The sequence below is a fragment of the Lepisma saccharinum genome, chromosome 26 (assembly GCF_977018435.1).
Source record: "Lepisma saccharinum chromosome 26, izLepSacc3.1, whole genome shotgun sequence".
In the NCBI taxonomy this organism is placed as follows: Eukaryota; Metazoa; Arthropoda; class Insecta; order Zygentoma; family Lepismatidae; genus Lepisma; species Lepisma saccharinum.
In genome coordinates this window covers 3,722,525-3,750,070 of record NC_139254.1, presented here as the reverse complement: position 1 = coordinate 3,750,070, position 27,546 = coordinate 3,722,525, and the positions used below count along the sequence as shown (strand labels likewise).

Sequence of the window (27,546 nt, the reverse complement as noted above, 5' to 3'; positions counted from 1 at the left end):
TTACTATTTACAGTACACTAGAACAAAAATAATAAGTTTGTTATGCATGCACGGTATTCTCAAAAAAGCCACACATTATTTCATTTATTATAACCCGAGGGAGAGGTTATTCGGAAACAATTTTAAAAAACTCACAGCACAAGTAGGTTAAGATTATGGTGAAGACAAAAACCTAATAAGATGTAAAACAAAAACACCATTATTTAAAATCTAGACACAATTAAATATTAATAAAATAAAAAGAATAATAATAAAAAATTACAGAAGTATAAGAGCTGAGAGGACAGAGTAAGAGAGACTCCCCCACATCCTTGCCATCAGTAAATTACTCTCAAATTGTTCATGAAAAAACTCAACAGAAGAGTGCACTTTGTAGTGTGCACACGCATGCCACACATATGCCAACTGCAACCTGCCAACGCAAGTGCTAAATTAAATTAATGCCATGCTTCGGAACTGTCACTCTCTCGCTGGCCAGAGTAGACTGACAAGTTCTTTTACAATTACTACAGATTTTTTTACTGTAACAATCATACTTGCTTGGTGAATTTTTACAGCAACTGTGTAAGAATAGAATCGGAAAAAAACAACTCTTTTAGGCAAGAATAGACGTAGGTAAAGAAAAAATCTATCGATTTCGCAAAACCCAGAGAAGTGCTGTTGAAATGGGACCAAGATACAAAGGTGTAACTTCTATTCATTCAGAAGGCCACAAAACAAGCAGATGAATCATGAGAACTGACAGAATACAAGAAACCAGGAAAGTAACAAACACCTCTTATAGTCCTGGCTCACCAATGTACATACCAACGGCAATATATCTTTCTGTACATGCAAAAAACACACACACATTTTGGGAAAAAAAGAGGAAAACAATAATGCACTGCATAATACTTTCTTAAAAATTACACTGACTTTTCCTCCTCGGTTGTGATCAGCATGCAGTCACGGTCATGCAGTTATGTACAGGCTTTCCACACTTTTCCTAAGTTTCAGGATTCAAAGTGAAACTTTGAAAAAGAAAAACAATCTTATGTTCACTGAAAGCTGATGGACTTTTCCCTGAGAAGATACTGCAGTGAAGTAAGCAATTAAGACTAAGAAGAATGTGGTACTTATATGCACTAGGTGTCAAAATATGACCTAACAATGGTTTCAATAGAAAACAGCATTTTATCTAACTCAAAATAGGGAATCACTGAAAGAAAATGTTAATATAAATAAAAAAAATTCCATCATGTCTGTTTCATTTCTACAACTACAATTTGTACCTGAGAATGTGAAAACTACATACAGATATATAAATAAAAATAATAATGCTACTGCCTCAATTGGAGAACAAAAAGTAATGGGTAGAAACAATTCAATTTCCTTAACAAAGGTTACAATTTGTTTCCCAGTCTTTTATTGCATTGACAAAGTACTGAAAGAAGAAAGAACAATATAACTTGTGGTGACTATGTAGTGAAAGAACTTAAAAGACTCGGGAACAACACTTACCGCCTAGGGCCAATGCAGAATCCAGTGTTGGGTCCCCCGTGGGAAGATTCGGATTTGTATAGTCACGGCTTTTGTCATTATTATATTTCACATTTAAACTTGTCAATTTGGAATATTCAATTCTTAAGGTGCAGCACGCATTGTATATGTTCTGTCCATCTAAACTCTGAAATTAAAAAAAGAAAGGTTTGATTTAAAAAGACAACATTAAAAAAGCTGCATGCAATATCTTATTTTCAAATGAAAACTTCTAAGTCAATAAAAAAACAAAAATAGCAATGCAATCATGATTCATATTTATTGTGATGGTCAAATTGGAGAGCTCAAAGGCAAAGGCTTAGAACACCATTAAGCCTTGTTTCTATGATATGAACAACTCAATATGCTGACCAAGGCAGAATTGAAGGCAAGAAGGTTGAAACATAACATTCAGTTTATTATAAAATAAATTCTGCCTTGGTCAGCATATTGAGTTTTCATAGTTAATTGCTACAGAAATTCAGTTTCTTTTATTCCAACATAAATTTGCACAGGATTAAATTTATAATTTATAAGATAATATTCTTCGATTTTCAGTATATTCCCCCAATTTCCACCATGGAAGTGATCTACATTCTTCTAAGTGAACAAAACAAACTTAATCAATTTTGAAAACAAAAAATTTGTGTGTATGGTTTGATATGATTTGGAGTTTTAAGTCCATTTTATGCACAGAAGGCTCATCAGGACTGTACCCACAGTTTAAAGTGGAATTCAAACCATTATTGTGCCTCCACCAGGTATCGAACCCCGGACCCCTTAATTACAAGGTGATGTTACCACATCATCATCAGGGAGGCCCCAATGTGTGTATGGATATAAAATGCTGTACAAATTATGTATGATAGTATTTATAAACATTATCAGCAAAAGTGTTCCAGGGATAGAGCGCCAGGAAGTGAATTGGCAGCTGCTATTTAACATTTCTGTCAACATAGTGAGTACGAAAAGGAAGTGTCATATATACATATGAATGGCTTATTGCAGAAAGGGACCTGAGTCACATTTTTGAGGTATCGGAGTTAATTTTTTCATCTCCACTGTGTCTAGCAGCATACTGCAGGGGGGTGCATTGAGGGTTGCAAAATTAACTATTCATTATGTTGAATATTTGAGCCAACAACGTCACATTTCTTTCTTACACTATTAATATTATACGATTTTTCATTGTCTTTCTCAGAATTGTGCAAAAGTGACTCAGGTCCCTTTCTGCAATAAGCCATTCATATGTACTTGAAATATGAAGGGATGCATGCAGTTGAGAACTCTCTCTTTCAAAGACTGTTAGTGGGAGGTACAAAACCAACCCACCCCTTTCATATTCCCAGTATGTATGCATGTTTCTATGACACTTTATCTTTCATTTCAACTTCACTCTGTTGACAGAAATGTTCCATACGAGATGACCAACCACCCACCTGCTAGAAAGAGGCAGCATGCACTTACTACCAGTGAGTATTAGTGTGCATGGGTATTTTGCAGCTACCACAACCCCTTTTTCAAAGTGAGCATTCACCATTGCTGATGCTGCTGCTGCAATATGCCTGATAATTATTATACATCTCACATTATTACCGTATCTTCAGTTCATTGACCAATGACAATCCAAGAACTGACAGTTCCTTACTACTGTAGAAGTAAAGGAACTTCTTTTCTCTCCCTTGCTTACCTGTGGATATTAACATTTCCAAAGAAAACCCTTTCTCTCCCTTCCACATTTACATTCCCGATTGTGTGCAGTACAGATATATGGGAATTTTCGCAATGCAAACTACCAGTTTCAACCATTGATGATGATTGTGGAATAAACTTCATCTCTGAGCTGTGTGACATGAAATGGCCACTGGGGGAAGGGAGAGAGAGACATGCTGGTCATTCTATTGACACATACCCTACACACATCATTATCAGGTGCACACGGGGAAGAAATCAAAGTGACCGACTGGAGTGGAGAACAGTTCAAATATTAGCTTCACTTTTATGACCCTTCGAGTTTTGTTTGCCTGCTTGTTTCATATGCAACTGGCCAATGGGGTTAAATTTTCTCTCGCGAGCTTGTGGAAGCATATTCATGCATCGTCCTCTCATTTGCAATATGCTCTGCCTCTAGCACAGAAGAGGGGGGAGAGCATTTGGCCCAAAGTGAAATGTGCTGCACTCTAGTGAGTGGTGCTGGGTTTACTTTAGAGAAAGAGTGTTCCGAGACAATAGGCCTACGTCAGAAACAAGGATGCAATGGCATTTCCTGAGGATGTATACACGTAGGTTGTTTATAACTATTTGGTTTAGTGGCTACCGAGAAACTCGCAGCTTTACAGCAAGGCTTTGAAGTTCAGTCAGAGAAAGTTTCAGGGCAGAACAGGATTAGATTGCACTGGTGCTCATACACTTCTCTCAAAACTCAAACATGCGTGCACGTCCATGATATAACACCACAGAATGTAACCGCTGAGAATGGAGAAAGGTACAAACAGTGGCAGTGCCGAAAGGGATATGGTGAAGCAATACCCTTCCCTATTTTCCTAGAACATATAGATTAATAGAAAAACACATTACCATGCCTTACTACCACATTCACTAATAATCCGTTTAAGTGTAAACATGATAATTTACTGGATACTAATTTTCGCAAATTTTATTTTAATCGATCCTCACTGAATGTGTGAACCCTGTGGTCAAATTTACATTTCGAGACATGATGCATCAGTGAGTTCATTTGTGAATTGTTACACACATTTGACAATGGCATTACATGGCACAATTTCAATGTAATCCAAAAACATCTTCACTTTTGACATGCACTTATCAAATTCACCAATTTTTAACCAGTCATTGGAACCCAAAAGAACAAAGGACGCCATTTTGTTTAAAAAACGGCGCCATCTTGTTTTCTTAAATTTTTCTACAAGCATGGCTTCTTTGGGAAGCATTTTCATGTGATTTTTTCCCTGAGGAGTGGGATTTAGCGTGATATACTTCATTGTCGAGGTGCTTATTCGTGAGAATTCTTACATACAGGGTGTTCGGAAGTGAAGTAGTGGGGGAAGCGAGTAGAGCTGTATTTGGCGATGGCAGCGTAAAGTGGCACTCGACGGCGATCGGAAAGAGAAAAAAATGGAGGAGAGGCGTCCTAATGATCATCCATGCTCAAGATCTCCTGGAAGTGGAAGCAACAGGTCGTTAGTGGATGCCACACAGCAAGTATAAAAGAAACTCGAGTGGAGATCCTCGTGCGCTCCTACCTAATGGCTGTTCGCCAGTCTCGTGTTACAACAGGGTGGCCCATTCGCGTCGTTAGCAGGGGGCGAAAAGATACAGTTCTTCCCCTCTCGGGAGCCCAGAATTACACTTAAATGTGAAGGACCATGCAATTACTTCGATCTAAGCCATGCTTTCAAAAAGGAACTCGGCGAGCAATTTCCTAAAATTGTCCCCGTGCGCGGTTGTAATGAAGGGCTCGAGTTATTCACATTAACAATCTCTTTTCTATATAAGGGAAAATGAAGACAAAAAACAAGGGTCAAGGAGAGAGAAATGGGGAAACGACAGTAACGTAGATTTCGGGAAAGGTGGAGGGAAATAACATGCTGAATGCGACCTCTGCTATATATTAAAATTACGTTATCCAATTTGTCAGTTCATCCGCTTTATGCACAGAAAGGTTAATCAGGATTGGAGTTTCGAACTAACCGCACCAATTGAAATGCTGTACTAATGGACGTCCGGAAGGGTTGGGTCACGGCCCCCTTTGGAAAACGAACGACCACCTAAAAAGTATATATTTCACATATAATTTCTTTCATTTCAGTCAGGAGTAATTTATGATAATTATTATAAGGGCGTTGAAGGAACATGATAATTTCAGAGTGAAGCAATCTTTTTTTTATGGGGCATCTCTATTAGGGGAGAAAACGTGCCTTCTTGCCGCGTCCTCCCCTTTAGCCTTATTGCGTTTTCATCTCCCCCAATATAATTTCAAATTATTTATGTGACACTAACTTTCTAAGGCGAAACGGGACATCCCATTGTGTGTTCGAACCGGGAGATCTACAGTTGATGCAGTAAATACGTACAGTATACGGAAATGAAATTAAGTTTAGGGTGACGCAATGAATCGGGCGATTTTAGATAGTCCACACTTAAGACAAAATAACACATAATACATAACAAAACATACATCATTATGCAAAATGAACTACTATATGCATTGAAGAAGAAATACCAAAAGAAAATACGTTGTTCTTGCAACACGCCTTTACAGACAATGCGCGCTGCAAGATGGCGTTAGTCATGTGTTACCTCTGGACTTTAGTCTTCCTTTGTTACATTATGAAGCTTCCCGGATTTTATCGAATTTGGCGTCGTTTTTCGGTTAACCAGTCTGTTGCACGCTGGCGAATTCCGGAAAGCGCGTTCTGTGTTTTGCAACTGTAATGCTGTGGACCAGGACCGCATGGTGGCAACACTGCGTTATTTCTCGGGCTCCCCAAGGACTGACCGAGCACCTCAATCCAGTCCCTCCGGAGGCGCCGGACCGGAACCGCATCTAACACCAACACCACTATTTGCCGCCTTCGCAGAGGGGGGAACCGCAACACAAGAGGGATCCGCTGCGAGTGCTTCTTGACGCCAAGGCCCGCTGACCATAGCAGCTTTGAAACCGGAAACCACTTCTTCATTCGAACACCGAACCGCACCACACGACTCGTTCTTGCAATTTCCAGCGCGGCGAAAAAAAAGTGAAAAGAGCGGCAACCTGAAACCTTTGATTATGAGCAAACCTCTCGCATGGAGGCAAAAATCACAAAGCGGGAGGCAATCTGGTAGCAGGTGCTTATGTAAATTGGTCCGCCTGAAAGTTTACTTAATCCGGCGGGGGTAGATCGCCACACACGAAAGCGCATTTGCAAATAGGATGGGCTCGCCTTTGAAATCCGCGACGAATGAAATGCGCAAGCTAACTCAAAAGCCAGCGGGAATGACCAAAAGGGACCACAAACCAACATCGGGAAGAGGTGACATCGCGCCAAAAATAAAACGAAGCTAAGACATTCAGATATGCAGAGCTCTATAAAGTATTCAAGGGTGGGCTTCACAGCAATCTATGTATTTATACTGGTGGCATAAGGTTGACCACTGGGGATGGGAGAAATGCGGTTTTGTTATTCCATAATAGAAGATGTCCCAAACAAATATGGTGTTGACCTTCGGGTATACTTTTGTTTGAAACACACTGCATTTAGTAACAATTAATCACTACTGTTACAGAAAACACACGCAGCTTGCTTTAGACATTCGAGAAGGACATCAGTCAGGGATTGATCATCAAACCTCACTAGTCCTCAAGTGTCAGTTGACATGGAAACTGTTGATCAACTAGGATTGGTAGGTCAAGTTCCCCGTGCTCACTCCACTATGGCACGAGAAACATGGAAGGGGGAGGGGAAGAGGCAGAATCAAAATGTTTTCTATCCCATAAAATTAGTATCCAGCTCTATTTTGATAAATAACTGTTACGTTTTTGAAGTCGTAAACAATACTCATTACTCTGATCCTCAGGCTGCAGGAGGTTAACAAAGTACCAAACAAAGATACGCCTATGGGGGTGTGGAGGCAGGGACCCACACAAAGAACTCTGTTTATTTTTTATTTTTTTTAGGAGAAGCACCGGGTGCCTTTAACCCTTACTTAACTTTTTTTAGATGCTGAGTGAACCCCAGAGCTGCTTTTTTTTTTTTTACACGTACCAGGTCGGGATAATTTCGACTTGAGATCACCCATCTGGGTCTCCCACGTGGAAGACAGACTGCAATCGAGACTGGCCCTACAATTTAACGTATTTCTCCCCAGAACTCCTTGACGAAAGACAACCCACGCGTAGGTGGCCTTCGTTAAACGGCACCTAAACAACAATCCACTTCTGCCCGCGTCTCAGGTGAAAGAAAGGCCAATTCTCTGCAAGACCTCTGCTCGGATTCCCAGAGGCGTGCGTTTGCTTTCAAAGCGAGGACGACGGCAACATCTTCAAGGACCGACAAAGGGTTCGAGTATTAGGGATCTTCTTTTGCCGCGGACGAGAAAGACAGCGACACAAACCCTCGACGCGCAACAAAGCTTTATGAAAATCTCTGCGGGTCGGTAGAATAAGCTGAAGGGGTTGCTGGGGGGTGGGGGAGCAAGATCCTAGAGATGTAACTCTGCAATTCTGAGGGTCTTTGCGGGAAGAGCAAAACATAAAAAGCAGAGAGAATGGTATCCAAGCAGGCGCCACCCCCTTTCCTTAATGCAATTATGCGAATTTATATTTCGTGAGATGACAATAAACTCCAATTACTCGGGAAGATTGCCTGGCCCCCTCCATCTTTCAAACTTCTTTTCTTTTGTCTCAAATAGCCCCCCCCCCCTCATTTTTAACCGCGTTTGTCTTTGAGCACTTCGTACCGGTTTCCAGGATTTGCGTGTTCCTTTCCGGCTTTGTTTATCTTTTCATATTGCGATAATTAAAGCAGTTACGATAACATCAACCCCCTCCCCCCCTCTTTCAAAGTCCCCGAAAGAATCAAGACTCTCTTTTAGTCCAGTGATTCAATTGGAGAAACGAGTAAGGAGACCTGGCCAAAAACCTCGGAGGCATAGACGGCATTAGCATACACAGGAAAAGGCAATCAGCGCCCCCCACCCCCGGTCGGCGATGCCTAGAGGGGTCGTTCCCAGATTGGTTTAATGCGAAACTAATGTGAACCGAAATGTAACTTTCTTGCTGCATTGGCAAGGAAAACGTTCGTTCGGACGGGACAAAATTTTCATTGAGAACCAACTTGGAAAGGGAAAAGGGGGGGGGGGGGCCTCACGTTCGCATTTTCTTACCCTGATTGATTCGTTGTATTTTACTTCGCTTTTCCTCCTCTCTTGACTAATCGCAAACATGGTGATACAATCAAGCTCTTGACTAATCGCAAACATGGTGATACAATCAGCGCTTGAGTGAAAATTTTAGCTGGGGGGATGTTTAGTCGACACTTGGAGTTAGCTGGGGGGGGGATACCATCTCCCCCTCACTTCGAGAATGAAGGAACAATCACAAACACACATAGAAAACCTAACACGAGCCCTACAGAGGATTATATTGGCTGACGCCAGAGCCTCGTTAGTCTGCAAAATGCAGTCCAGGGTGTAGTACGTGGAAGGAAGGTTGGCATTTGTGTACCTTCAGAAAGGGCCAGGAACTTTATGCACACAAACTTTCACTCCTCCGTCGTCTTCAGGGCAGTGTACATCATGTGGTCATATGTAGTTCGTCCCCCACAAGATATGGTGCAGGAACATGTAGAAAACATAATGCCTGTGTTTGTTTCAATTTGCCTTCACGCGATCAAAGAAGGCCTGCCTTCCAAAGGTAAAACCTCGGCCGCCATTTTAGATGAAACGGGATATCCCTCTTTTGCCGAATCCCATTTCACCTATACTGGTTGGAAGGGAAATATTTCAAATGAGGGAAATTTGACCGTCTCTCAACGGTGAGATCCGTGCTGTTATATGATAATTCATCTTTAATTGGCGCTTAAGGTTAGATTAATAATAGAATACAATAACCTAACCTTAACTTAATTAGCGTATAGAACACGACTAAGGCTACTGGATGTTATATTGCTGACTATTTGGCTCATGTGACTGTGTTCGTAATTGGCACATGTTCCGAATTGTTTGGTGCCGTGCGTCAGATACGAGGGTAAATCGAAAAGTCTATGCCCCTATTTTTCTCCCAGCCGAAATATATATTCAATGCAATAGTTTTTGCTTGGAACGGTCCAGCGTTAACTCTCGGCTGTTCCGCGGCACGGCGCTGCTGTCAGTTTGCAAAATGGCTGTAGTACTCAACACATCCACGTCGTATGAGCAGCGAAGTGTTATTAGTTTTCTATGGAGCAAGTGTGTGTATTTGAGAAGTGTGCGGTGGTGGTGGTGGTGCGAGTTCAAAAATGGCCCGAGAAGACCTTCATGACAATGAGCGTCCTCATCCGCCTCGGAAAAAGTCCTTCAGATGCCGATCCGCTTTCATTGCATCCACGCGTGCAATGTTTTCCGTTGCGTTTACGATATCGTTCACGAATCCTTGGGGTATCCTGACAGGACAGAGGTTCATTTGCGACGACGAAGCGAGGACCATTGTCCGGCGGTGATTCCACGATCAACCGGTCGAATTCTACAAAAGCGACTTCTCCAAACTAATGGTGGGATGGGACAAATGCCCGAACCTGGTGACTATGTGGAAAAAATAGTGCAAGGTACAAGAACAATTCCTATATTTTGATTTCCCTGCATGCTTATTATTTCGGCTGAAAAAAAAATGGGGCAAAGACTTTTCGATTTGCCCTCGTACATCAGAGACCGTCAAAATTTACCTCACTTGCAATATTTCCCTTCTAATCGGTTTAGGCGAAATGGGATGCGATCCCCCAAGCACATCTTGTGTTCGGGTATCAACTGTATATGGTCTCATGACTGTCCTGAAGACTGGGACAGCGAGTTGCGGGAACGTTGGTTAAAAGTCCATACCATTCATCATCCACGTTTCCTTGAAGAGCACCTGACGTCCGCAGAAACCTTGACTGGCCATTGAACGTCACTAATAGCTTTGGGGTCTCTAAGACTGCCAATTGGGAAGACATGGTGACAGAACAAACAAGCGAGAATACATAATCAGCAAGAGCTCCTTATAAGAGACAATGGCACTCACCAGTTTGGCAGCTTGGGCAGTGACGACGTCCGGATACTGAATAAGGGCCTGGAAGGTATCTGCAAAGAGAAGGGCGGCATGTTAACAAGGTGCGACCATATTCACATTTTCATCACCATGCCCTAACTTCGTCTCTGTCTACTCTTACATAATTTAAACACAATGTGAATCTGTGTAAGCTTCCTGTTGTTTACGCATCATTATATACTTGTACACCTTTATAATCATAGTACATATATATACACACACACACACACTATATAAGTCATGTAATCACAGAGTCATACCGGGTGTCCCAGCAATTTTTTAAGCCTTTCCCTGATTACAAACTTTATTCATATCCGCTATATGCAATGTAGAGATGTGAAAGTGGTGCCAAAATGTTGGAAAACTAAGTTGCAGGTTTCAGTAATGTGGCTGTAGTATAGCAGTGTCAGTGCCAAGGAATCCGGAATTAATGCTCTTGACATCGGGTGGCACCTTTCCATGCAATGTTTCTTGGACTTGACAGGATTTGGGAATGAAGATAAATTCCATTTTTTAAACACCAACTTATTGATGGCAGATATTCTAGACGAAAGAATTCTGTACATTTGAAAGTTCCTCTGCACTCATTGGTGACCGGGTCTCGTGATACCAGAGGACATGCTGAGCTTTCTCCTCATTTGTGAACATTTCCGGTTTTCTGGGCACTGACACTGCTACACTACAGCCACGTTACTGAAACCTTCAACAAAAGATCTTTGTTAGTTTTCCAACATTTCTGCACCACTTTCACATCTCTACCTTCCATATAGCGGATATGAATAAAGTTTGTAATCAGGGAAAGACTTCTGGGACACCCGGTATATCAATCTTATGTACTACACTATAATTGGGCATTTGCCTGCATTGTGACGTTTTCAAATAAATAATACCAGGGTGGCTACTCAAGAAACATAATACATTTCAAGTATAATACCCGGTTTACAAGGCGGACTTTCTAAAAATTCAAGGCTACAAGCATGATGTTTTATATTTTCAACCTTAAGCATAACCGCCTCTCACCCCCCCCCCCCCACAAATACACACATAAGTATATTAGCAACAAAAGGGGTATGTGTGATTCCAGTCTTTCCAAAAATTCTAATTTAATTCGATTAAAGAGTATATTTTATACATAATCCTTAATTTAAGGCGCGCAGTTTACACTTGCCATTTCACATACTCAGACTCGACAAACATCTACAAAAACAAGTCATAAATGTTACGGGATACACAAATGTACGAAAAATTGATAATTGTGTAAGAATTTCAAACTCAAATTTACCTAATCAATATATCTTAATATCTTCCAGTAATCTTCCGCCTGTCAGATTGTTAGTGTCTTTTGCAGAATAACCTAAGTAAACGGATTGCGATAATTTTATTTTCAAAGCAGCTTTTTTTTTCTTTCCTCTATAAAAATAAGAGCTAGACTGTGAAAAACTTACCTCAGGAATTTATAAATATGTAGAACTTCAATTGGATTTGGATATTTTATAAAATGCAATTTTTCACGTCTACGGAGAAAAATTCACGCAAAAATCCCGTAGGCAATAATTCACGCTCAATTCCCTGAATTCCCGGTGAGTAACCCTGAATACGCCTAAGTCTTAACCCTATCCTACCCGAAGGGGGGTTGATTTTTCAACCGAACAAATTACATTGTACACTAGGATGTTTCCAATATTTCTGTATTACGTTTGTTCATTAAAATATAAATGTAATGTACAGACATGGGAAAATATACTTCCCCCATAGCCACCAGTAGTCTTATGGGGGAAGTACTTCTTTCCACGACTGTACAGAGGAGGCAATGTTCACTTGGTGGACATATAAGTGGTTATTGAAGACATACACGCCAGTGACAGTGTACAATTGGTTCGCAATGATGGTAATTTTTGTATTTATTATCTTCTATATATATAAAAATGGATGTGTGCGCGCGTGTGTATATTTGTTTGTTCCGGCATAACTCTCGAACGCCTGGAGCAATTTCAACCAAACTTGGTACACGTATCACTTGCAATCTGGAAATAAATACTGTGGGGGTAAGACACCGCTAGCACCCCTAGGGCCACAGGAAGGGGTGACGTAAAAACAATAGAGAACCACAGATATTAAATTCCGCACAAACAGACATCCGTGACTCTATGCAATCCGCACACCGATAGTGTTGCTCGGGTTGTCTAACATTCAGGCGAATGGATTCAATAGTTTTCGTGACACCCCCAATGCGGTTCAACTCCAAGTTCATCACCTACCGGCATGCGGGGTGAAAAATAAATTACCACAAATGACCTAGATTAGTGTCGAATCCATAGTTTTCGGAGTCGCTAAGCTAATTGGCGACATTCACGATCACATTTAAAATTAATTACATTTTACACTATAGTTAGAATTCATTATTTTCCAACTAATACAAGATTGGGATAAATAAATACCCGGGCAACGCCGGGGAATCAGCTAGTCATTAATAAATAACTGCACTTATATAAACAAAGGAAGCAGTGACTCCGTGACAAAATGGTTTCTTTAATTTTAATGATAAAGAAAGTGTGGGCCTGTGGGCTTCCCAAGGTTTTCCAGACCAGCAGGAACACTGTAATGGAACGTGAAGTGAATTTTTAGGAGGTATGTTCTTTGGGGGGGAAAAAAATAACGTTAAAGTTCACTTTGTGCCCAGCCGGGACTGGACCTAAAATAAAATCCACACGGTGTGTGCAATGTCCCCACTGGATATACAAGGCAACATCGTTACCACTACACCAACAGGGAGGCTTGCATCTGTCTTTACTTTGTGACGGAACTTCCTGATGGAAAAATCATCTAGCTTCGACTGGCTGATAAGACATGTCCAGTTATCCGAGCTCCAAAGCTCAGCTGTTCAGAGTCGCTTGAGCTACACCCTCGAGGGAACAGTCCGGATCCTACAATTTAAATACAATGACAAATTAAGCCCTCGACAAGCCAGCCAAGCGATTTCAACAATCGGCGCGTTTCCACTCCCACAAAGCACCAGCGGGACATCACACAGAGCGAGCGCTAAGATCTGCGATGTGTCAACCTGCGAGGACTTAACTGGGATTCCTTGACGCCTTGGGTTTAATTTCGAACGAAAGCGTCACCGCCGTTCAAATGAACTTTGATTTGAATAATCTCTCATAAATGTCGCCACACGCCATGGCAACACTGCGAGAGACCAGCGACGTTGGCAGAATTCCTGATAGCCTTTCGGTGCTGTGAAAGCTACCCAGCACGACTTCAATGGCGTTCAATTTGACGTTAGTGGCGCAGGGCAGTGTGGGAAATCTGGCCGAAACAACGCGAGGTCCAGCAAGCGTGAAGCAAAACGAACGCTGGTTGTCGGTCCTTATTCCATTTGATTTGAATTTTGATATATAGACTCGCATTTCTGCTACTTTTGGCTAATCGCGACGATGAGGATGAAATATGATATGATAAAGGAAAATTCGCGCAGAACACCCAGGCCGGGATTCGACACTTCGCGAGCGTCTCTTCATCGATTTAATCATAATATCCCTCATCTTTATCGTCCCGATTAGCCAAAAGTGAAAGAAAAGCGACGTGAAATAACCGAAATGGAAAGTACAGATGGCAAGATTGCCTGTCACCCGCGAGGACTCGCATCGAAGCCAGCGAACAGAAAATACGGCCCGCCACGCCAGAACCAGTGTTGCCACATGAATGCAAATTTTTCCCTTGCAGGGAAATTTGATGATAAATACAAAAATTTCGAGAATTTTGAACATCACACTCAATATTTGTTCAGGTTATTATATTTGGTTCCAGTTTAGTATCCATTATCAATGATGAAACGAACACAACTGTACATTCATGCTTGACCAGGTTCGAACCTGGGCGTTGTGGAGGCACATGGAACAGTGGTTCGGATCCCACTTTAAACTGTAGGTTCAGTCCCGATTAGCCTTTCTGTGCATAAAAGTGAGGCTTCACAACTAATAAATTCCATAAACATTTTTCATATTACGATGGTCCAACGAAAGCACTACTGCTACTATTATTGCTACTTATTGTTATTATTACTTGTATTCTTATTATTGCTTTAGAGCAAGGGAAAAATTGGGTGAAAAAAATTAAATTGTACCCTCAGACTGTGGCAACACTGGCCTAGAACTCTACGGTTCCTCGTAGCGTCGTAACATGCTTCACGGTCACTGGAAACGCAGGGCAATGGGTATTCATCGCACACGGCTGCCGTCCACTCGGTGCACGCGCGTCGCATACGGATGCCCGTATTACTTCGCTCGCGGATGTAGCCATTAACATTCGGAGGCCGGCCAAGGTTAAGAACCAGAGGCGAGTGCAAACACCTCCTGGACACTCGTAGTGGCAGTTAGAGGACCTCAACAAGCAAGACGCCGGTGCCACATCAGCTGCAACTTACTCTAGAGCCCAGACACTGCGGAAGCCTATGGCGTCCTCTACGGAAAAAATGGAGCGTATTTTGCGGGCTGAAACTGAGTTGACACAAATGTCTACCTTTTCGTAATCATTACGCCCAGACCAGAGGCAGAAAAATTTAGAGTGCCATTGTAGAAATGTTCATTACTTTTCTTTCTAATAACGACTACAGTGTGTGCTGTTTAATATTTGTATTCTTTTCTGTATCACGTGTATCAGTAAATCAGAAAAATAAACATGCCATTATATATTTTTGCACTGTTGCTAACCAGATTCTAAAATTGCCGCGCTATGGTAGAGTAGACCATATAGGGTAAAGGAGGGGAAGTTCGCCACCAAAATGCTTTTAATTTTTTTTCCTTCTAAACGAATTGGGGGAGGTCAAAATTTATACGATACAAAAAGTAGTAATAGAGGATTATGACGAATATAACAAATACTGTGTTACTTATACTTATGACGTAATATTAAAAATACTAAAATGAGAAAAAGTGGCGAAATTCCCGCCACATGCTAGGAAATTCGCCATATAACTTATTTATCATTTTATCGTTCAGTTTAAGTGTATGAAATAACAAGTTGTTGCCAATAAGTCAGACAACAAAGTGTAAAAGACCTACAAATGACAATACAAAACTGCTTAAAAAGATACAATACAAACATGTTTAAGAAACATAGGCCTAAATGTTCATATGCATTGTGTGTAAAAGATCGCATGTAAGAAGGGAAACTAGACACATTTTATGTTACTCTGTCAAATTTACCAGCAAATGCATAGTCGTAAGGAAACAACTTATGTTTATTTGTACATGTACGCTTTCCAAAGCAAATCTTTTCACGACATTCTTAAGGTTTGAGGTTACGATATCAATAATTAAAAGGAAGAAAAATAATTCTTATCTGCCACGAAATGACAATTTCCAACGTAGTATTGAAATTGGGCACATTTTCTTTGTCTTCTGTGTAGACGCAACTGCGCATTCCAAACTGTACTGCTTGCTTGCTAGTTCGCTCACCACACTGTAGTTTTCAGTGAAAACAAGGCACATGTTACTTGATTTTTTACAGGCATCAGTGAGTGTTTCCAACCTATAGTTTCTATGTACGATTACAAAATCCAGAAGTACGGCGAAATTCCCAGCATGGCGAACATCCCTTCTTTTACCCTATTAGAATGTTATTCATGCTGTTACGAGTTGAGGCTTCTTTAGGAGATTAAGAGAATATTACTATTAATCCAGTCTTGTATTAATTAATAAATTTAGTTTCAAGATCACATTTCAAAATGTGTTAGCATGATCTTACTTGGATTCATGGCTTTCTTACACCAAATCCCCCCTCCCCCAAAAAATGGCTCCTGGGAAAAAAGGTGCCGGCGACTGAAGTTTTGTTTTGTTTTGTCCACTCCTGCCTCAGTCTACAGCCAAGGAGACGTCCCAATTTAGTCGCGACAGTTATGTATTCAATCCCCGCCCAGATTGTTTTGTTACATGAATCGTTTCCGATATCGCAGACAAATTCTAATTCGTTACTTAAAATGTGTGACTGAAAACGCTAAATTGTGATTGTGTGTGTGTGTGTGTGTGTGTGTATATATATATATATATATATATATATATATATATATATATATATATATATATATATATATATATTTATTTATTTTTGGAAAATATTTAAGCTCCCGGTTTATTTTTGTTTCTATGGAATTTTTGTGAATTTTGGAAGTCGCGGTCCTCCCTGAGGGCGTCCTGGTAAGGCTAAAAGGTAAAGGTAAAGTGCTCCCCTGTGCATAGCACCACGCCGTGAAGGCGTATAGGGGGTGTGGGGGTAACGCCCCACACTTTCTTGATCCGGTCGTGAGTGGGGGTGATGTGATCAGCATCACGCCCCTGACCGCCTTTACCCCCCAGGGTTTCCCCCAGGTACCCATGTTATTCGACGCTGGGTGGGCGCCGGGGCCGCTTCCATCGTTAGAAAAGTTCCCGGATTTGAACCGGCCGGGGATCGAACCCGGGACCTTTAGCATGGTAGTCAGACGCGTTACCGACTGAGCCACCGCGGCCACACCTTTTAAGGCTACCACCTTTTAATTAAGGGGTACAGAGTTCGATCCCCGCTGGAGGCATAATGCACAGTGGTTCGGATCCCACTTTAAACGATCGGCCCATTCCCTATTACCCCACATGAGCATAAAAGTGGACTTAACATCGAATGGTACAGCCCTGGCAGTCTTGCATCAACACGGAATCTCTCAATCTTCGGAGAGGAAGGGCTACTCCCTCACCCCCCCCCCCCGCACCCTTCCTCACGTCCTCGGCCAATCAAGACAGGAAATGACGCAGGCACAGTTGCGTGACTCATTTGCACGTCACTCGTGTCAATCCAAGTGCGGAGGGGTCAAGAAGGCGATTCGGCCATCTCCTGCTTTCGCTTCTGCTACTGCGTTGTACGAGGGCAGATCAATAAGTCTTAGTCCTTTTGACACTCCTTAAAAGGACTCAATTTTCGAAAAAAATCAAACTCGTATGATATTCCTAAATTCTGAAAAATTACACCTGTCGATCTTCAAGTGTATATTATGAACACTTGTATTTTTATAGTAAGAGTAATAAATTATTCATGGAAAACGAACATGTTGTGAGAGTTACTTTCGTGCTATTTTTTCCTCTACATGCAAGGTCACGATTAATTGATTGGTTTCATTTATTTTACTTCGCTTTTTGTGCCACTTTAGCTAATTTGCGAAGATTGGGATGACTGATGATTTGATGAATTGACACAAACATCCATGCCCAGGCTGGGATTCGAACTCGGGACCCCTGGTGTCGTAGCGCTGTGTGCTTAACACTCCGCCACGGGGGCCGAAAGGTCACGATTAATGTAAAATTAACTGAATTTGGATTCTTGACACACTGGAAGTGTGGATTTTATAAATGTAATTATTTTAAACATCAGAAGCTTTGTATTATAAATAATAGCTGAGCGAACGGTCCACAGAGAGCCGTTCGCGAACGATTCCTACGACTCCATAAACGGAGTCATGTGGCAACTCGGGCTTAATTACGGGAGTTCCGACCCGACGCGGCGACCGATGAAAATCGATTTCGCCCTCGCCGAGCGAGCAACAGCTAATTTGCGCAACGGCAATAGGCAGAAAAGCGTCTGAAAATAATGGAAGCGAATTACATATCCATACCTCGTTATTCCCTGCGTACTCCCCTAATTGGCCTTGATGTCGCGTTCTCGGCGACAAAAGGGTTGGCGGAGGGTGAATTATGCAGGGGGAAGACGCGGCAACCTAGCTACCGAGACGAGATCACATGTGCTGGCAAGTGGCGCCCTCTGAATACTGCATGCAGGGCGGCCGCATTTGCAGCACACCAGTCTATCTGCTCTTGGCCACTGCCTGCGCAAGTAAAGTTGCAACGTCACCAATGGTACGCCATAGTTTGGTATAAATAGGGTCCTAAAGTTACAATGTTGTGTTATGATGACTTTATGAACGTACATGTTCATAAACAAACAAACAAACAACTGACTATCGAATATAGTAAACAGTTTGTAAAAAAGTTATGTAGAATGTGTAAGTGATGATACAGAAATATTATTATTGGAATCAGAGGCGTCTCGTGAACGCATGCGTCAATTGTGGGAAAAAGGACAGCTTGCTCTGCAACGACATTCATGAGCATTTCTACATTCCAATTTCTTCATATAGAAGTATTTATTTTACACGAGAGCGCTGAACTAAGCATTTCTTGGATCTGAAGTGAAAGAAAGTAATAATTCTTTTCCCATAATTGATGCGTGCGTCACTTCAGATCCAAGAAATGTAATATGAGGTTAGTTCAGCGATCTCGTGTAAAATAAATACTTCTCCTATAAGAAGAAATTAGAATGTAGAAATGCTCATGAATGTCGTCGCAGAGCAAGCTGTCCTTTTTCCCACAATTGACGCATGCGCAGTATGCGTTCACGAGACGTCTCTGATTGGAATATAGTTTTATGCTGATAAATTTGTAGGTTCACTTCAGTTAGAATCAGAAAACACTGTTTTCATTTTGCATTTTTTGCATTTTCCGGCCTTTTTTGGGTCATTTTCCAGTATTTTATCCATTTTTTTATTACAATCACTTCTGAAGTTTATTTTTGCTCCTTCCCTGTTGTTTCGTGAATTATAAATGAGTTTACTAGCATAGATCAAGGCCGAATCAAACTGTACTGGATTTCCAGCAGGAATGACCTGGTTGGCGCTGGACTGGCGGCCAGTCTGGCTACTAGACTGGTTTTGACGACTACACCGTGTTCTAATTCCAACAGGCTTTCTGCTAGATTCTGTGGAACAATCAGAGCAAAAGTTTGGTCATGTGAAGATAATCTGCGAGTTTTGGTTAAGGACGGTCTTTCCTGTGGTTTCGGAGTTTTCGTGGTTGTTGTTAAGCTGCTCGATGGTGGGGGGAGGGGGGGATGATGATGCTCATTCATGTTCATTAATATTTAGGACCTTACCGAAGTAATAGGATTTGTATACGACAAATACATTTAGCCGATAATGAAAAATCCTTATTACTACCAGTGTATTAAATGTTTGTTATATTCAGGTGAACAATATTTCTTTTTATGAATAAATCTGCGAATTTCATGTATGAATATGAATACCCGAGTTCATTAAAAAGCTTGTTGAGTACAACTTGATTACCATATATTCTTTCGAGGCAATTTCTAGCCCATAAATTTCTTTTAATTTTTAATAACAACAATAACTATTCCCCTACAACGTTCTTCAAATTGTTCGTCCGTTTTTTAAGCTCTTCTGCTCTGCGTAATAAAGGCATACCGACAAGTACGGTAACAGATGAACAAGTACCACACAACTATGTAGTCCAAGTCCAGCTTTGTTAAGAATATATTTCTTCACATACACTAATGAGTGTACAACGGTCAAATGTGACGGCCCACCAAAAAATGTTAATTCATCCATTCACAAGAATGGTGTAGAAGAAATTAGGAAAAGCAATGGATATACTTGAGATCTCGTGGTGGTTCCCAACCCTTCGTAGTCATGAACATGGGCGTCAGGATGGGGGGGGGGGGAACAGGCCCGTCGACCCCCCTTGGAATAGGTATAGTTCATTTAAAGATACAAAAGAGCAAAAAGCTTGTTATTTTTATTGTTAATAACAGAAATAAGTCGTCAGAATAAAAGTAAAACTGCGTTAAAAAAAGTTTTAAAAATACAGGAACCAGGTTTATGTTTTTACATTCTACAGTTTTCAAGATTCCAGAAATTGGAGTTTTATGTGGGGGGTCAAACATTAACAGGATGACTAAAATTTTCTTGAACGAAATATGTAAAACTTAATAACAAAATATAATAGCTATGCATTTCAGTACTGTATGAAATGTGAGAATAGAAAATAGTTATGCTTTATTATTCACTCATCTGACTAAACGAATGGGAAAAAAAACTTTCCAAGAATATAATAATCACAACAGTACTAATAATAATAATTTCTATTATGCAAGTTTTATAAATTGCCTGACTCCCCCTAGGAAAAAAATGTGCCGACGTCCATGGTTATGAACTGTCGCGTCGAGCTCGAAATTTGAAACAGGAAAGACTAAATGAACAAGAAAAGGGGTTGATTAGGGGGGGGGGGGGCAGCGTTCACGAACATCAGAGGCGATCAGGCAACCGCACGTCGGCATCAGCCTAAGCCAATTACATCATCGCAAAGTACGAAAACAGAAAAGATCATTACGTCCTCCGGGGAAAGAAACATTCACGGGAACAAAAACGTCCTGGCTTCGAGGAGATAGTCACAGAACGAAAAAAGGTAAGGGGCCGCAGGAGATGAATCCGAAAGGGCACCCACCCCTCCCCACCCACGCCCGAAGAAGCCTGACGAAAGCAAACTGCGAAAAGGGACTGCGAGCTGTTGTCTTTACCTGGAAACATTAATTTGTATAACGAAGTCGAGGATAAAGGGCAACAGACAATATGACTTAATCAACTTAAATCCAATCTTCCTTTTGAAATGAATTCACCTTCGTCTGTCGCATTAAAGAGGAAAACGGAACGCTTTGATCCGAGCATCTGCTCGGGGGCATTCGCCATCTCTCTCCCTCTTGAAAGAGAGAAACTAGGAATAATCGTCCGCTGTGCGAAATGGCAAACGCGAAATTCAGCATAGTACAGGGTGTCTACCAAAATAACAAATCCAATATTCTTGACTTTTTCATGACCTTTACCTCAGATTTTCTCATACTTTTATTTGTACGATCCCTACTTGGGTAAAGTTGGAAATTAGTAATTAATAATAATAATATTTTTTTTATGGATCCTGGACTGCATTTGGCAGACTAGCGAGGCTCTGGCGTTTGGACTCACAGCCAGTAAAATCTTTGTGTTGTCGTCCCAGCATACTATGTGTGACTGTCCCTTCATCCACCTTATCTAACCACCATTCATTCCCATGTTCGCAATTAGCCAAAAGGAGCACAAAAGCGAAGTAAAAAATTACATCGGTCATTTTCATAGCAAAAATTCTTGACAAATACGAGGGCAATTGTTTCTTCAACGTCCGATGGCGCCGCCAGGTGGGCCGCGAAGCGCTAGGAAGCGGGACATCACGCAGAGTGATTGGCGTCTGGGTCAACGCCAACTCTTCAGCTTCACCGGTAACCACAATCAATGCGGCTGCATACTGAGACATTGCGCAGACTACACAGAGCCATCCAGAACAAACGGAGAGGCATGCTGCCTTCAGGCATTGTCTTGCTTCATGAGTCAACCAAGACCTTGTTCAATTCCACTGGGAAATGTTTGTTCACCCTCCCTACATTCCAGACCTGGCGCCGAGTGACTTCCACCTTTTCCCGGCGATGAGGAAGTGGTTGGGAGGACGGCGCTTCCACACCAATGATGAGCTTTGGGATACCGTGCTGACCTAGCTCAAGAGACAGGCGGCACCTTTTTTTTGCAGAGGGTATTGGAAGGCTGGTGCATCGGTAAATGTCTGAATCATCTCGGTGATTACTTGAAACGTAGATGATACGTGTACGTCACACTTGTCAACAAACCCATTTTGCTATTCACTGTGGTTTTGATTTTATGCCACATCGGAGGTTGAAAAAAAAAAATAGCCCTCGTATAATTTATTGACTTCTTTACTTTTCTCGACTGGTAGGGACCCCAATAGTAGCCATACCGGGAGGTTGGCAAGCCTAGGTACAGCTACCATATCCCATACCAAAAATATTGACTTGGACACCACGCTGGCTGAACATATAACGGCTGGTTACCCGCCATCTATGAATCGTAAACAAACTATGCAACGTTCCTGTTAATAAATAAATTCCAAAGAAATAGAAGAAAACCCGCGAAATTTAATGATTACATTTATGTTTCGTTGGTGAGACTTTTAGATTTGCAATTATGCAAGTTGATTAAGAAGACACTTGTAACAACGCTACTTATTTCTTGTACTCAATCCTTTTTCGAGGATAAAATGTAGCCTATAATTTTTGAAGTTCCAATGTTATTAACCCCTTAAGCGGAGAGCCCGAGTTGTGCTCGGGCATTTGATTTTGGCGGCTTTTTGTGCATTTCAGATCCAGTCAATGTTCCCGTAGCGGGAGATTATTTTCTTTAAATGGATATACAGTAGTACATACATAGATATATTTCGTTTTGTACAGTTTGTTTGAATATGTGTGTGTTCATTCACCTTTCTCTCATTTACAAGACATGTAATGTTATAATGTTGTCCAGAGCCATGTGCCCTCTGTGACAGGGGCGGACTGGGAGCTCGCTGAACTGGGGTCTAAGATTCAACATACGATTTACTTTAAATTATGTGTGCATTAGTTTCAATTCAAATTTAGGTTTAAGTTACACACACACACTCACTTTCTCTCTCTCTCTCTCCATCTCAAAAACAACTGCGCATCGGATTCCGCATAGTGTACACAACAATACCCGAGAACAATTCGCGTTACCCGATCTGAAGTTGGAATAAACTTTCCTGCCCGAACTTAGCTCCGGCAACCCGCTTAAAGTTACACATTGCAACCAGGAACACAGCTCGGGTAACCCGCTTGTAACTCCTTTTATAAAATCGAAACACCCACTTATTTTTCTATTGGGTTCCCAATTGTTAAACTGTCAGCGTTCATATATCTAAGTCAGTACGTCCCTTCGTCATTGTTGCGGTTAGCCAAAAGTGAAAGTGACGTCACATAAGAACATACACCTTCACCAGACGTTATTCAAATCAGACATTTCCCAGCATGGAACTGACGTCAGAAGAGAATTTTCTAAGGTACAAGTTTCGCTACCGGAATGTTATCAAACCCAGAAGAGAAAACTTGACATTCATGAAACGACTTGCACGTTATCGCGCAGAAAATGCAGTTCCCTCGCCGTGAAGTATAGAATATTAATCGAGAAATTCCTATATTGCGATAAGGGGAACGTTGCATCGTCGATAGGAATTTCTTGCTTGTTTACGTCACGGAAACGCGCCACTAAGATAGAACTCCTAGTATCTATCCATGCTACCTTTTCTTGGCCAGTTATAACCTAAAGTTCAAAATACTTTTCTCTTATACTGCTACTGTTTCATCCAGTAGCTAAAAACTAACATGTTCCACCCGTAAAACGATGCCAAGGATATTTCGGATGATGTTCTTTTGTCTTGTTTTATCACAACCAGTCCACACCTCCAGCGCATTCTGGAGGGCAAGCGTGGTACCTCATGAGATGTGCTTTATTTAACGCATTACTGCACCATCTACGTATACTTATAATCTGTGACTGTTATCACTAGGGAGCGGAAGTTGATGAAATGTCATCTTTTTTCTGATATCTCTGACACGATGCCCATTTAATATACATAATATTACACTTCGTCTAGAACCCAATAAAGGTAATTTTAAAGTGCATTTTTTTGCCAATTTTCAGGTTGTAGGTCATTTCCCCCCCGAGTTTCGGCATTTTTTGCAATATTAGGTGTATTGTTTCGTCCTATTTTGTCACTTCTTTCATTTTGGTAATATTGCTGAGTCTTTATCCAAGGTGAACATAGGCCTATATACAGGGAGGTTATTTCAGTCGTTCACCGCCAGAGTGACGGCCGTTCGGCGGGCTCTTCATGCAACAGGTCCCGGCAAATTGCGTTCAGGAAGTCCGTAACAGAAACTGCTTGTTTTGTAATGTTTCCACTTTTCACAATTACAGTTACAATTACAATTGAAATAAGCACGTAACTTGTTGCAAGGATTGCAGGAAAAGGTGCCCTCGCAATTACAAATATTTCTGGCACCTTATTTCTGACATCTAATCTTAGATTAGTCATCGCTACTTTATTCTCAGTTGTCGCGACAGTGCCTGCAGCTTATCGGGGGTTGGGTGAGTTGTCAGCCCCGAGGGCGCTTCATACTGCACGTGTCGGCAGTGATGCCAACCGTAGGGACATGTCCCTACGCATAGGGACTTTTCACTAAATTTCGCCCGCGTAGGAACGTAGGGACAGATTTTGCCAAATGAGGGAAAACGTAGGTACTTTTTTCAATCTTGGTAAATTACATTTTATGAATTAGTTTATCTGGATACTTTAGCGAGGAGGAGAAAAAAGAACTAACTAACAGATCTCCATCAGAATTTTGGAACATGTTATCGGTTACCAAAAACTTTCAAGGCAAGTTCCTTTTTGAAAACATTTCCACTCTCGCGAAAATAGTGCTAACATTGCCGCATTCTAACGCGGAAACGGAAAGAATATTTTCAATGTTAAGTGATACAAAAACAAAAAAGGGAAATAAAATGGGACCAAAATTGTTAAAGAATGCAGGAAATACAGCATCACCAACCAACATCCATCTCTTCACAGCAGCAGCATGTATGACTTCAAATAACATAATCAACAGTAAACGACTCAACGTTATTCATTAGGGGTGTGCTGGATTCTTTACTTTAAAAAGTCGTTAATTCTCGACGTTTTCTGCCTTGTAAGTTTCTGGAACTTATCGAAAGTTGTAAGTTTTTATTCTAGAAATGCAAAAACGATCACTTAAAGTGAAAATGACTTGTAAAATTCGAGATTTCCAGTGCTTCGGGAAATTTCGAACATTTCCCGTCCAGAAAATTTTCCGACTTGGTCGGGAAATTGCAAATTTTTCAGTCCCGAATGTCGGGATTTAAAAAAATTACCGTCCCGATCCCGTCCCGACCCAAAAAATTCTGTCCAGCACACCCCTATTATTCATTAAGGCAAGAATTTACAATACCGGACCCTTCTGTAATTTCTATGCTACGTCTTATACTCACGAAATAATTATTCGTGATTATTTATCTCAAGTTAACATGTTGGGGTGAGGGGGAAAAAATGTTCATTAACGTGCAGAAGTTGTAAAATAAGCTTTTCAATTCTCGCAATGATTCTCCGTATACAAGTATGGTAGCCATATTTGTTGATATGAACAAATTAAAATTAGTTACGCTGTCTACAGCGTTGCCACACTGTTGATTTCATACTTGGAGAGCATGGATCGTGTAAGAATGGCGGAAGAGAACAGTAAAAAAGTTGTTAATGTTGTACAGATTGTTAGGTGGAGTGTGCAGGAGGATGGCTGTGGGCTAATTAATAAACTTATGGATTTCAGTATATTGCCCAAAGAACGTGCTTACATGTGACAGCGACAATCACGATGTAGAAGAACTGATTTGATTACGGGTAAATTTGGCAACAGTACATCAATCATAAAATTGCAGGATACGAAAATAGCGTCTTCGATGATGAACGTTTCCCGTTAAAGTGCTACGAAAATAATATTTTTTATCGGTTCGTAATCACAATTACCGCAAAACCATTCAGGAATAGCCCCACTGACCATTCTCGGTAAGTTTAGGTTAAGTTAGGTTAGGCAAACATAGTTAAAATTTGGGCTCGAAAAAAACATGCACGGGTAGCCCAACAAACCATTGACGGATAGCCCCACGAACCATTCAGGTACGGTTAGGTTAGGTTAGGATAGGCAAACATAGTTAAAATTTGGGGTCGTAGTAATATCAGGAATGTATATTTCGTTTTTTAAGTATTGGAAACACAAAATCTTCCGGTAAATAATAAGCAATCGTGCCGATCGCGGACCACTCAATTTCACTTATTTTGCAATTTCTACACGTGACCCCCCAAATCTTAACTTGAAATTCGTGATTAGGAGGCCTCAATTAGTGAGTATGCAAAATATTACAAAAATCGGGGAGGGGTCATGTATTGTAAATTCGCTCCTTCATTAATTGTGGAAGCACCGAGCAGAAAGATTTGGTAAGTAAATGTGTATATTTTATCTTCTGTTTTGCATGCTAATGAGGTGTTGTTTTTTTAGTTACTTTACTTGGCGTAGGGACATTTGGTCAGTTGTAGGGACATTTTGACTACGTCTGTAGGGACATTGCTGAAAAATGGTTAGCAACACTGTCGGCTACCAGACGTCAGTGTTCGTTCATGTTCAATTCTGTTTGCGTTCAACAGTACACTGTGTTATTGTAATGTGCTACTCATGGCCAGTGCTTTATTGTGTGTTAATTGTTATTCATTCATTACTTATGTCGTTAAACAAATATAGTCTTGAACAGAGAGTTTTTATGTACGATAATTACGTGAAAACGAATTCTTGCAGAAAAGTGGTCAGGCAATTACGAGAGACAGGATCTCTTGAACCTAAGAAACGTGTTGTATTGCTGTTAAAGGAGGTCATTTTCAACATCTCAGGAGGTTAGTGATCATCATTATTATTACTTTTAAATATCATTTTACGCTTTCGGTTTGCTTTATGCGCCGGGATGCTGTCTTCCATTTCTGTCAACTGAGGATAACGTAGCGATGTCTAATCTAAGATTAGATGTCAGAAATAAGGTGCCAAAATATTTGTATTTGGGAGGACACCTTTTCCAGCATCCTTGCGACAAGGTACGTGCTTATTTCAATTGTAATTGTAACTGTAATTGTGAAAAGTGGAAACATTACAAAACAAGCGGTTTCTGTTACGGACTTCCTGAACGCAATTTGCCGGGACCTGTTGCATGAAGAGCCCGCCGAACGGCCGTCACTCTGGCGGTGAACGACTGAAATAACCTCCCTGTATATCTCGCAAGATTGTAATTTACGAGCAAATGAAATGCTGAACTGATGACAGTCTCTGTTATGTAGGGGGAAACCACCAGGTTGGTCCCCCCCCCCTTTTTTTTTTTTTTTTTTGCAAGATTGCATTTTGTTTAATTTCCTTTTCGTTTCAATTATATTAGTTTTCCTATTTTTTAGCACAATCTATAGGTCATATACCTATATTTTTTAAGGTCATCAACTTTCGCTCCCTAGCTTATCACTGACGGGCACGGATTTTGTTGACATTTCAGCTTTTAACTGGTGCAACGTAGACATTGCTAACTAGTACAGAAATCCTGAACACCTTCCTCAGGTTGAAGAACTGTAATGTTTTGGGGTAATTTTTTTAAAACATTTGTGTCATTGCATGCTGAAACATAAGAAGTTCCAACAATTTCTGTCTTGTCTGAATGTTATCTTGCGGTACTTACTCTGTGTTTAACTACCAGCGCAACAAAGCCTGTCTGAAAATCTAGAAATGCAACATTGTCGAGTTTCTTATTCACAGTCCGTACAACACACCAAGGCGAATAAGCAATTGTTAAATTGTTTTTCTTGGAATATATATACTATTTTCAATAAGCAGATCTTTTGGGTCATTTTTCAAAGATTTTAGGTAATTTTACAGGA

General features: G+C 40.9%; 1 protein-coding gene across 17 annotated transcripts in view; it reads right to left on the bottom strand.

Moving 5' to 3' along the window:
• heph (polypyrimidine tract-binding protein 1 heph) overlaps positions 1-27,546 on the bottom strand; it is a 1,248,713-nt gene that overhangs the window by 35,332 nt on the left and 1,185,835 nt on the right. For all 17 annotated transcript variants that reach the window (XM_083112799.1, XM_083112794.1, XM_083112804.1 and 14 more), the window contains 2 exons: positions 10,277-10,335; positions 1,501-1,666 (listed from right to left, as the gene is read on the bottom strand). In XM_083112799.1, the coding sequence (XP_082968925.1) occupies positions 1,501-1,666; positions 10,277-10,335 (225 nt within the window). The remainder of the gene's footprint in view (positions 1-1,500; positions 1,667-10,276; positions 10,336-27,546) is intronic.